General features: G+C 49.5%; 5 protein-coding genes across 5 annotated transcripts; 2 read left to right on the plus strand and 3 right to left on the minus strand.

The window, feature by feature from the left end:
- Positions 1 to 470: 470 nt before the first annotated feature.
- Positions 471 to 2,125, minus strand: SNOG_09850 (hypothetical protein; the record flags this gene model as incomplete). Its single annotated transcript, XM_001800084.1, has 2 exons — positions 471 to 1,743; positions 1,791 to 2,125. 2 exons carry the CDS (start codon positions 2,123 to 2,125, stop codon positions 471 to 473), a joined length of 1,608 nt encoding a protein of 535 aa, XP_001800136.1.
- A 798-nt stretch (positions 2,126 to 2,923) lies between these two features.
- SNOG_09851 (hypothetical protein) lies at positions 2,924 to 4,476 on the minus strand (the record flags this gene model as incomplete). Its single annotated transcript, XM_001800085.1, has 4 exons — positions 2,924 to 3,127; positions 3,274 to 3,824; positions 3,898 to 4,025; positions 4,397 to 4,476. 4 exons carry the CDS (start codon positions 4,474 to 4,476, stop codon positions 2,924 to 2,926), a joined length of 963 nt encoding a protein of 320 aa, XP_001800137.1.
- Positions 4,477 to 4,783: 307 nt separating this feature from the next.
- Positions 4,784 to 7,108, plus strand: SNOG_09852 (hypothetical protein; the record flags this gene model as incomplete). Its single annotated transcript, XM_001800086.1, has 4 exons — positions 4,784 to 4,980; positions 5,027 to 5,136; positions 5,241 to 6,187; positions 6,239 to 7,108. 4 exons carry the CDS (start codon positions 4,784 to 4,786, stop codon positions 7,106 to 7,108), a joined length of 2,124 nt encoding a protein of 707 aa, XP_001800138.1.
- A 364-nt stretch (positions 7,109 to 7,472) lies between these two features.
- Positions 7,473 to 9,018, plus strand: SNOG_09853 (hypothetical protein; the record flags this gene model as incomplete). The annotated part of the gene is made up of 3 exons (XM_001800087.1): positions 7,473 to 7,850; positions 7,902 to 8,274; positions 8,327 to 9,018. The coding sequence occupies 3 exons, from the start codon at positions 7,473 to 7,475 to the stop codon at positions 9,016 to 9,018; spliced, it is 1,443 nt and encodes a 480-aa protein (XP_001800139.1).
- Positions 9,019 to 9,122: 104 nt separating this feature from the next.
- Positions 9,123 to 11,502, minus strand: SNOG_09854 (hypothetical protein; the record flags this gene model as incomplete). Its single annotated transcript, XM_001800088.1, has 7 exons — positions 9,123 to 9,195; positions 9,361 to 9,802; positions 9,851 to 10,208; positions 10,258 to 10,842; positions 10,931 to 10,961; positions 11,086 to 11,206; positions 11,391 to 11,502. 7 exons carry the CDS (start codon positions 11,500 to 11,502, stop codon positions 9,123 to 9,125), a joined length of 1,722 nt encoding a protein of 573 aa, XP_001800140.1.
- Positions 11,503 to 12,081: the final 579 nt, after the last annotated feature.

A 12,081-nucleotide genomic window follows, 5' to 3' on the forward strand; every position in this document is an offset into this window, starting at 1 on the left:
TGGCGGATATCAGCGTCAGCTTTGTAGGTATGTTAGTGGTTTAATTGCGCCACTGATCTATCTCTGCGAACTGTTCTTCGTTGTATACCTAGCTAGGCACCAACTGTATCAGGTCAACATTTCATTTCGACGCGAGACCTTCCCCGGCGCATTCGACCATGAATCGATACTGTCGAGCGGTATCCACATATTTGCCGATCCTCATAGATGTGCGATAAGCAAAAGAGCGCGCTAAGTACCTAGGTACATCATGACCGCGTGTTGTTTACATTTGCGTACGCTTTGAAGGAGAGTACAAGCACCCGGTCTTCGTCTTGTTCCGCACCCTGGGCCTGGTTAATAAAAGCAAATCTTCTAGTATATCAGCACTCGCAGTCAAATTCCCTGCAAAATTGTTTCATTGCCTCTACTGCTGTTTTTGCATTAGTAGAGATACTACGAAAATACCAGAATCGGGGCCTTCATCAATTCTAGTATGCACTCTTCTCCTTGACTGCTTCACCCATCGCCTGAGCATCTGTGCGATGTGTCTTGAATTGGCGGGCGGGGACTTTCCGGGAGAACATTTCATCGAGCTCTTCATAAGTTCGTCCTGCTGTTTCTGGTTGGTAAAACCACAGATAAACCATACAGATCACGGATAAACCACCAAAGATGAACCCCAGTTTGCCTCCCAAGTTGAGCTTATCGGGGTTGAAGAGATAAGGCAACACGAAGGACCACATGGTGTTGAGCGCATTCTGGAGAGCAAGGCCAATTGCAATCGTCTTGACTCGGAGTCGAGATGTGCTGGTCTCACAAAGAATCGTGTAAGCGGTTGCTCCAATGGTGACATTGTACCACCAGCAGTACAGCAAAATCATGGAAATGGCACCCTTGAGCGCAGATGGGCTTCCAACCGTGGCAAGGCCAGCCATGACGAAGAGGATGATCGTCAGTACGAAAAGACCCCAGAATGTCAGGTTGCGCCGTCCGACACGATCGACCAAATACCAGGACATGACGTTGCCAACAAGGGAGATCACTTGTTGAACGATCTGTAATTTGAACGATTCCGCCGTACTAAAACCTGCAAGCTGCATGTAGTAGGTACTGTATGACGCCGCAAAAGCTATACCGCTGAGTGCCTGAATCGAGAGTGGCACGATCGAGATAATGGTTCGGCGTAAGTTGGATTTTCGGAAGCACTCGAGATACGTGACGCCTTCAGTTTCGCGCTTGACTTCTTCTAAGGTGGTAACAATTTGTGCGAGCTTTCGCTCACCTTCTTGACCGCGGTGACCAAGACCGCTCAGCGCCCGGAGTGCGTCACTATGACGGTCTTTGGACGCTAGCCACCAAGGTGATTCCGGCATGAACCACACAAACAATGCGGCGACGGCAGCGAAGCCATACTGAGCACAGAAGACTGCACGATATGCCCATCGATTGGTGTAGACGCCAGTAGAGTTGACGATCAGCGCGACGGTAAGCGGTCCAAGAGTGTAAGCCAGAGCAGTTAGGCATGTGAGCATTCCTCGAAGTTTCAGTGGAGCAACTTCTCCAATGTAAGTGACTGTAACCGAAGCCAAGGCGCCTGTTAGGAAGCCGTTCAGGAATTTTCCGCCAAAAAAAAGCTCATTCGTTGTGGCGACAAACTCCATGGTGATAGCAACGAACGACAAGGCTATGCAGACCATTACCACCAGTCGACGGCCAAGCCAGTCTGCAAGCGCACCGCATCCAAGGGCACCAACGATTGCGCTGTACAAGTCAACCTGTGAATCACAAAATCCTTACTCCTGACTTACGAGGCTACAGGCGCGCCTTGGAATGCAGACTGCCACTTTGCATCAATTACATAGCTAGTGGTTCCATCTGGGGCGGTGAACTCATGACCAAAGTCTTTCCGGAATTCTGGTATGCCAATGATGTTTCCTGCTGCCTGGTTCTCGAAGCTCACGAGCAAGACCACCCAGACCATGTATACACTCCACGCGCAAGCAAAGGGATACTTGCGAAATGATGCAAGCTTTCCCACCTCATGGTCTTCCTGATTTGCGAGATGGCCTAGTTCGGATGTTTGCGCTGGGTGCATCGGATCGGAAATATTTTCGTTCACCTCCACGTTTTGCGGTTTGGACATGGTGCTAGCGTGAAGTGGACGGATGACCCAGTCGAGTATAAGTCGTAGGCAGATGTGAGGAGAGAAAATGCGTTACACCAGCCTGGCCCACTACAATGGCGTCACAGAGAGCCGCGAAAGCTAAAGACTTGGGACTGAGAGTTGTGTTCTTGTAGATCTGAACGTTTGTGAAGAAGATTATATACGTCTGGATATGGCATGGGATGCGTGCGGGGCCCCAGTCTCGACGCAAGTCATGCAATACAATTGAAAACGATCCTTGGAAGTGTTTTCGCTTACTGTTCAATCCTTGTGTTCAATTAGCCATGAGCCACCCCGTGGTTCGGGTTTGCTCCCCATGGGAATGGTGCAGGGCACTAGGGTTCAAGAGACCAATAGTAAAATGTCTACAACACAGACTGGAGGTCAAGTGCATTGGCAGCGCATAAGAGTGCTGTTCATGACAACAGCTTGATGCGCATGCGAGTCAGCGTGTGATCTTGGCAGCCCGATGAGGAAACCAGAGCCACCAGGCGAGTCGTGTAGTATGGTGACTCGTCAATCTCATGGATAATTCTCGGGCGACCATCTAAACAACGGGCTCAGGCTCCTCTGATGTTGCGATCGTGGGATTGCTCGACGATGGATACGAAGCCAGCAAAAGACATAATATGACAATGAGATCTTGATCAATGCCTAGTGTAAGGCAGAATATGTGCCGAAGTGGTGAACGAACTGTCGGACGGTTTACCAGCGAGGAGCTCGTATAATCCGATGGGTTCGAAGTTATATGCTACATTCCTATGTATGATGCGCTCGCTATAGCACATCATCACGCTCATCGACAATCTGTACTTTGATGCTTCCGTTGCTCAGATCACTACATATGTGTAGTGCATCCACCGCTTTCTCGAGTGGATATGTGTGGCTGACAAGGGGCTTGAGATCTAGAATACCACCAGCTAAGCATTGCAAGCCAGCAGGCCAGGTATCACGGTATCGGTTGATAAATTTGAGGTCAATCTGTGCGGGTCGTTAGATCGTGTCGATCAAGAACCACGACGTGGGAGGAGTAAACTCACTTCGCCGAGTGAAAGATGCATGAATGGCAGATTGTTCATAATCTCCCTTCCTACACCGATCACCATTACACATCCTCCTCTTCTTACGGTATACGCAGCAGTGATCACACTGCTTTCGACTCCAGTGCATTCGAGTACTGTGTTCGGTGCTCCGTATTCACCAATGCTATCGAATTCAAACAATGCCCGGATGTTCTTGGCATTGCTTTGTGCGTCCAAGTTGGGATCAACTTGGTACGTGATTGCCGTTGGAACGAAAGTCTTCGCGAAAGCCAGTCTGTTTGGCTCCAAGTCTGTAATGACAAGTGGATGCGCTCCACTTGCACGGGCTGCAGCCAAAGCAATGAGTCCAATTGGGCCAGCACCGCAAATGACTGCCCCTCTCCCTAAGCTGAGTCCAGCCGATTTGATACCGTGCATGACAACTGATAATGGTTCGAGGAGTGCGCCTTCGGAGTAAGAGACATTAGAAGGGAGGATATGGCACCAGCGTGCAGGATGGGTCTTATATCTTTGGATCGTGCCCGCATCGGGATAAACTCCTGAGAACTTCACATCTTCGCAGAGGTTGTAGCGGCCGTCCATACAAAGAAAGCATGTCTCGCAAGGAACGCCCGGCTCAACTGCCACTCGGTCACCTGTAAAGCTGGTTAGCGATACTTTGGAGTTCATATTACGTGATCCAAGGAAAGTAACAATGAGACGACGAACCAGGCTTCAGGCTTATGACCCCTTCACCACATTCCAAAACTACACCAGCTGCTTCATGGCCTAGAATGCAGTCACCTTCAACTACAAGCGATCCTATTCTACCGCGTTTCCAGAAGTGGATATCAGACCTATTCCGCCCACAATTAGCATGGGATTTTCCTGATCGATGGATCGTTGTACCCGCAAACACCAGTAGCTTTGATGTGCAGTAAAACTTCTCCTTTCCCCGGGGCATAGACAGGCGCTTCTTCTTGTTTTAGATTATGGTCGGCTGTGACCATCAATGATGGATTCGCAAGTGGCGTGGAAATAATCTGCCGTTGCATATTGTTCGTGCTCTGGAATGATGATTTAGCATGCACCGCGTCGGTCGCGGCGGAATCTAGGACAATTGCAGGAGACATAGCACAAACATTTGGGTGGCAGTTAGAGGAACAGGCAAACAGAGGCGATTGATTTGCATTTACTATAGCGTATAAGATCCTTGCGCAGAGCCTACGGACTGTGTTCCGCGATGGCAAAGTGAATCTCCGAACGCGTGTTCGAGACGATGATGCAGATGCGGGGGTAAGTGGCCATGAGACGATGGTTGTAAACAGTAAGCAGTGCCTACGGCTACTGCATTGGGAAGTCATCAGCTCGACAGGGCCAATAAGCAAGCGCGCCTAACATAGCCGTCACAGCTTGCTACCCGAACGGATTTCCTAACCTGGCAGCCCGACGCATCGCGGTCGGTAATACATAGTAGTCCTCTTGATGCAGCTCCGATGAAATAGCTGCGAGAGTGGCAACCGCTAAATCATCGCATTTATAGTCCTCGAAAACCTTTCCGACTTTGACCGCATCATCAAAGCCAAAGCCTTGGAGTGGCACAAAGTACACCACAATGCATCTCTCTCAGAATTCCCCAGCCGTCAATGGATCGACCGAATACGGCAATAATGTGACCAAAGCACTGCAGGAAGAGGAAAGACTAGAGAAATCATCGGTGCAGAAACTTTCAAAAGAGCAAGATCATGTCTTGAAGACCTTCAGACTGTTGATCGCAGACCTTTGCCAACAATTCAATGGCGGCCACCCTGGGTACGGAGCTCCATCATGTCCACGAGTTAAGCTAAAATCGTTCTAGCGGTGCGATTGGTATGGCGGCCATTGGAGTTGCACTCTGGAAGTACGTGATGAAATATGCACCGCATACTCCCACGTACTTCAACCGCGATAGATTCGTCCTTTCAAATGGTGAGTCTGTCGTGGTCATCTCCGGATACCCAGTTCGCCGCTAATGAGCAAAGGGCATACTTGCCTCTTTCAATACACTTTCCTCCATCTTACCGGATACAAAGATATGACATTTGATCAGCTCAAGTCATACCACTCCGAGCGCGTAGATGCACTATGCCCAGGTCATCCTGAGATTGAACACGAGGGCATCGAAGTTACGACGGGCCCACTCGGACAAGGTGTCGCAAATGCCGTTGGACTGGCCATAGCAACAAAGAGCCTCCAGGCTAACTACAACAAACCGGGGTTTGAGGTCGTCTCGAATCATACCTGGTGCATGATTGGAGACGCATGTTTGCAAGAAGGAGTCGCTTTGGAAGCAATCTCTTTTGCGGGACATTTGAAACTGAACAACCTCACAGTAATCTACGACAACAATCAGATCACCTGTGACGGTAGTGTTGATCTCACAAACACTGAAGATGTTAACACAAAGATGCGTGCGTGTGGTTGGGAGGTGATCGATATCGAAGACGGATGCTTTGACATTGAGGGACTTGTCGCAGCTTTGAATCAGGCGCGTGCCTCAGTCGATAAACCTACCTTTATCAATGTGAAAACCATCATCGGCTTGGGCTCTGCCGTTGCAGGCGATGCTGTTGCACACGGAGTCGCTCTTGGAGCGGAAGACGTGGCAAAGATGAAGAAAGCTTATGATTTCAATCCAGAGGAGCATTTCACTGTAAGCGATGAAGTTCGAACTTTCTTCGAGGATCTGCCCGCCAAAGGTCAAGAACTCGTGCGGTCGTGGGAAGAGTTGGTCAAAAAGTACGAGACCAAACACCCGGATTTAGGCGCGGAGTTCCGGCAACGCATCGAAGGTCGCCTGCCCGAGACTTGGAAAGATCTAATCCCAAGCTCATTCCCTGAAACACCCACAGCGACAAGGAAGGCTTCCGGATTGGTCATAAACCCCATCGCAGAAAAAGTAAAGAGCTTTGTAGTTGGCACAGCGGACCTGACACCGTCAGTAAATATGGCATGGAAAGACAAAGTCGACTTCCAGCATGTAAGGCTCCACAGTTTGCCTGCTTTATATTGTTTTACTGACCGTGAATAGCCTGATTTGAAGACCACTTGCGGCATCACAGGCAACTACAGTGGCCGGTACATCCACTATGGCGTCCGAGAACACGCAATGGCGGCAATCAGCAATGGACTTGCTGCATTCGCACCTAACTCGTTCATTCCCGTCACTTCCTCTTTCTTCATGTTCTATCTTTATGCAGCTCCAGCAGTCCGAATGGGTGCGTTGCAACAGCTGCAGGTCATTCATGCTGCAACACATGACTCCATTGGCATGGGCGAAGATGGTCCAACACATCAGCCGATCGAGTTAGCTAACCTCTACCGCGCTATGCCCAACTTGCTGTATATACGACCAGCCGACAGCGAAGAAACGGCTGGAGCGTGGATTACAGCAATAGAGGCCAAAAACACACCGAGCATTATTTCAACATCGAGACATACGCTACCACAGCTCAAGCAAACGCGTCGAGACTTGGTAGCAAAGGGCGCGTACGTTCTGGAGGAGGTCGACGATGCCGACATCACGCTGATCGGAGTTGGTGCTGAGCTGTGTCACGCGGTTGACACGGCCAAGGAGCTGAAGTCCAAGAACATCAAAGCACGTGTTATCAGCTTCCCATGTCAACGCTTGTTTGAAGCCCAATCCACAATGTACAAGCGCGACACACTCCGTCGTCATGAAGGAATACCCGCCGTTGTTATTGAGCCTTTCAGCCCGAATGGATGGGAAAGGTGGGCAGATGCGGGAGCTTGTATGAGGCGATTTGGTCACAGTCTGCCAGGCAAAGCCGCTTACAAGTACTTTGGGTTTGACGTTCCTGCACTCACAGCCAAGGTCGAGAGTTATCTGCAGCAGGTACGGGAGGATCCGTTACTGAAGGGTGAGTTTGTCGATCTTTGAGAACAGTTCGCAAACACTTGAACGGAATGAAAGGCAATTTAACGTGTAGCTTTAATTGAATATTACTTCTGGCCAAAAGGAAAAACTTCATGCTGGATGAGCCAAGAAGATTGTGGGTAACCTGGGTACAGCCAGGGTATTCAGCCTCGAAAAGTGTCAAAACTTACCGTGCTATTTTATCTCTATTTACTTATCTGCCTACATCATCGCGCAAGGCCTTAAGCTTTTCATACAAGTAGGAATATATTAGTGATGGTGATCACGAGCCTCGGAGTTGCAGCCAATACCCAGATCACATGATATCGGCTAATCGAAGAGGTGTCTAGGGTTCTCCACCCACCCGCATGTCTTCGCTTACCTTGCAATGCATCATCTACCACATCGCTCTCCATCTATGACAGACGGACCGCCAGCAAAGAAACGCCGCATCGAACAGAATGCATGCGGTCCGGCTCCAGTGGTTATAGAAAACTTTGGTTTTGAGAATATAGACCCTTTCCATTCGCCAGCCACCGCATCCAGTTGGCCTTTCGACGAATTTGCGCACGATCCGGACTACCTTGCCTCTCAAGAAGCTCTGCGTTCCTTGCTGTTTACTACTGCACGGTCGGTCGCTCCTACTCGCGCAGCGACTCCTGAGGATGCCGATGAATCAAATGGAGCATTCGACATCAAACAGGTGTTGCCTCAAGGCAGGCGAGTGCAGTACTTGAAGAACTATTTGTCGCAAGTCGCGCCCTGGGTAGGTCCATGAAAGCGATGAGCAAGATGTTGAGCTGATAGATACTGCCAGCTCGACATGTTTGACTGTAAGCGTACCTTCGGCCTCCAGCTTCCTACTCTAGCCAAGGACTCACCCCCTTTATTCTATGCCATTCTGGCCATAGGGGCACGTCAGCTTGAGCGTAAAGTAAAAATGCAATCATCCTTCGACAGTCTGGAACTCTATCAGGAGGCAATACGACTGTTGACCCCTCTCCTATCGGCTCGAGATACGCACGTTATAGCGGCTTGTGTGATTTTATGCTGTCTCGAGATGTTTTCAGCTAGTGCGCAGGATTGGCGGCACCATCTTGAAGGCTGCGCCGCTATCTTTGATGCCTTCAGTGTAAATGGGTTTAGCGACGATGTATTGCAACCTGTCTTTTGGTGTTACGCACGAATGGGTAAGTCCGCAAGGGAATCTGATCTACAGTCGATAATAACTGACCCACGCAGACGTTTGTGGAGCTCTGATCTCTGATGGTACGCAAAGCACATTGTTGAAGCCCGCTCAATGGCTCCCATCCGATGTTGCTGAAGACGACGCTGAGAGCTTGTTTCGGAGCCATTCGTCACCAGACATGTACGCCAATTATGCAGTCTATCTCTGCGCAAAGACCTGCGAACTCATTTCAGACCGTAACAAGTACGTGGAATTGGGCACCGACAATGGGTGTGATGAGAAACAATTCCACCATCGCTGGAATCAGCTATGGGGCCAACTTTCCGAATGGGCCTTAGGTCGGCCTAAAGAATTGTTGCCTGTCGACACGTATAATGCAGCACCATTCCCAAAGATTCTCTTCGCACATTGGGCTGCGATCTCCTCAAATCAACTATACCATACATCATCGGTTCTCCTCCTCACCGCCAGATCCAAACCCGCCCTTGCCAAATCTCCTGAAGCTTCCCTAATGTGGCACGTGAAGCGCATCTGTGGTATCTCGGTAACGAACCCACATGAAGGTTGTTTGAACAACGCCATCCAACCTCTCTGGATTGCAGGGCGTCATTTGAGCCATTCCTCGGAGCAAGTCTTGGTTGTGAAGACCATACGCCGTATTGAAGCTTTGACTGGTTGGACGGCTACGTGGCGTATTCGCGATCTCGAGCGAACCTGGGGCTATAAAGTGCCTGTTGAGGGCTGAATATCAAACGAAATCTCATCAAGAGATGTGTCTTTATCGTGCACTCTCCTACAATACAGCGATGTATGCAAGCTTGAGAGGCTCTGCAAAGGCTCGGATTACCTCTACCAGCCATCAGCGAGCCGCCACTCATTCCGCAAATCCTCGATATGGCGCGACACGTTCCAGCCGGTTAGCCTTTGTGCTTTATCTAAAGCATTAATTATAGCCGTTTGCTGACTTCTATGAGTCACAATCTGAGCTGCGACTAGTAGCGAGGCTACTAGGCACGGGTCCCACGTGGCTGGACTGTCGTTGTGAATTGCGATGCCGCAAATGCGATGAACATGCCACAACGTTGACATTGAAGGAGAGCTTCGATTTAGCTCCCCCACGAAACGAGGCTTATTTCTCAGCAACAGCAGCATTCCGCAGTGATAGAGTTGGTTTGCAAGGAGTGCACCACCGCTAGTGAAAGCGATAATCGGAAAATCGTTGTCAGCTTGAATACCGTCCTTTGGATACAGCTCAATGATGGGAAGGAGCTCATCTGGGCGTTTCAGAAACCACGCACTGAAGCCTTGGACGAGAGCCTTCCAGGTATCCACTCGGTTCAGTCCATAGCGCTTTTGAAGCCATCGATCATCGTCTCCCTGGGAGAACATGACTGCATCCACACACAAAGCAATGCCATCTTGCGTACGTTGGGTCATGGACCCACCATTTTCCAAATTCAGTCGGCCCTGTGCGAGAAAAGGCAGAGGCAGTCGGATGCAGGTTGCATTCATGAGCACACAACTAAGCTCTACTTACACGTCAGTTGAGGAATATGCTACTTTAGGATACCGCATACCAAGCCGTACCATCAACCAGTAGACGTGCTCCGCAAGAGACGGTAGCTCGTCGATTTTTGGCAATAGCGCTTCAAGCATTTTCAATCCGTTTTGCTTCTCCGCCTCCGCATCCCAGAAGTCCTCCAGATCGATCATGGCATGTTTGAGGAGACTAAATACGTCCGACACTGCTAGTCGAAGGTAGTCTCTTGGTCCGAAATCCGCATGGTCGACGTAAGACATATGCACAGGAGCTGCCCGATCTTCAGCGCGCGTTGCTCTGGCAAGGGATAGTATGTCATTGCGTAGTGTCTCTGATTCTGTAGAAAGAACCGCTACCTGAACGCCAAAACTCTGGTCTCTGTCGAATATGTCGAGCTATAGCATGTAAGCCATATCCAAAATTTCACTTTCATGACGCGCTCACCCAAGGTGCTATCTGATAGCGGTAAATCTTCAGCAGGGTCATATCGTCTTCCAGTGATGCTCGGCTTGGCTGTTCAAGGTACGCTGTGTCAATGATTGTAGTCAGAGTGTTTTGGATACTCAATTCTCTGCTCGCTCTTGTTGTGGGCACGATGTGGCCGAACACACGTAGCTCGGCCCTCTCTGTGGGGATCGTGGTGCAAGCATCGACCTGAAATTGGCTTTCTGAGTGCCACATGTTGTTTGTAGCCATACTATCCACATCATGATCAACATCAACAAATGCTGGCTCAACGGCAAAGTCGTGCACCGTCGACTCCGATAGGGGACCTGTTTGATGCCTCATAGCCACAGCGTGATCACCTGCTGTAGCTCTAGACCCCAAGGTCAACAGCCCGTGCAAAGCGGACTGGTAGCTGTTTGGAGACGGAGTGAAGTTTGTCATGTCCTGCAAACTTGGTCCCTGGCAAAGTGCCGCGTTTCTAATTGGAGAGTTTGCAGCAATCGGCCTTCCATTTTCCCTATCCGCATCAGTCATTCCCCCGGCATTTGCGACGTTGAACACCTCATCACCGTCGGAAACGAACTGATACAGTCAGCCTATGAGCACAGCCGTAACCTAAAATTTGACATGTTTATATCTAGGAATCAGACACTGCCAATTTCGCACCTACACTGGATCGTACAGTGTCCCGGCCAGAAGAACTTGGGGCTTCATGAGTTGATATGCTATCCATATCTGACCTCGCACAAACCTGTTCATGTAATGGGAGATTTGATCGTGTTGAGGAGTAAGGAAGTCTTTCAGCCTACCTGCACACTTGCATACCTTGCCGGGCCCTCCACCATCGGGGTATAATTATTCTTCCCAAGAATCTGATACAAGGCAGCATAACGACATTCGAGCCCCTTTGCTACACAATTCTGGCACGTCGGCCTGGTCTCGTCACCTGGTCGATGTTAGATAGCGAACGAGAGAATTGTAAATGCAATATTTCATTGCAGCTAAATCGCCTGGAAACAAGTTTAAAGGATTGGGTGGCTTCATTGGATCACTCAATTAGAATTTAAGCCCTTGGAATAACGCACTATACAGAAGCGTCTTCGGAAAAAAGGCATCATCCCATCACGTACATTTGCGTCGTCGAGTGCGACACGTCAAGCAGCCTGTTCGAGATCTCTTCGTCCGGACTGCTTCTGGGGCGTCCGAAGTCGTGTTTCCTTGAGGGACGTCATCCTCTGTCATGGCGTTTAAAGTCGGTGGTTGGAGCTCCTGTGGCCTTCCATCTTAGGAAGAAATAGCCACCGACTAGTCTTCGGGGCGCTATCCGAGCCCCGCACCGACCTCGGGAAGGCACAATTTCGGGGAGGTTACTGAAAGTTGAGGAACACTGAAACTTTCGTGTTAAACACGCTACTTTTCAGCGTACGAGAGCTATCATAGAACAAGTTTAAATGACTAGAAAGGTCGAGGATTATCTTCTCTCCCGTTGCTATTGATCAGATTGGTGATCTGACCTTTTGTTGTGGCTGCAAAGTCTCGAGCAAAACAAGAGCTTGTATTGCTCTCCCGGTACACATAGCGTTGTTGTCTGGCATCATGGAGCACAGGATAGGCTTGCTGGCACAAAATTCATGTGTCCTACTCAGGATTCAGATCATGTTCTTCGGCACACAGACACCATCAATAGGCATAAGACTTAGTTATCAAGTGGAGAAATGGTATACACTTCCGGCATTCAGACACACATCGCCCTCAAGACCAACTTGCAAAAAAAGCTAAAATGTAATATGTTCGTATATGGACAGCCACCAGAATTGAAGC

Source organism: Parastagonospora nodorum (assembly GCF_000146915.1).
Source record: "Parastagonospora nodorum SN15 chromosome Unknown scaffold_15, whole genome shotgun sequence".
Classification (NCBI taxonomy): Eukaryota; Fungi; Ascomycota; class Dothideomycetes; order Pleosporales; family Phaeosphaeriaceae; genus Parastagonospora; species Parastagonospora nodorum.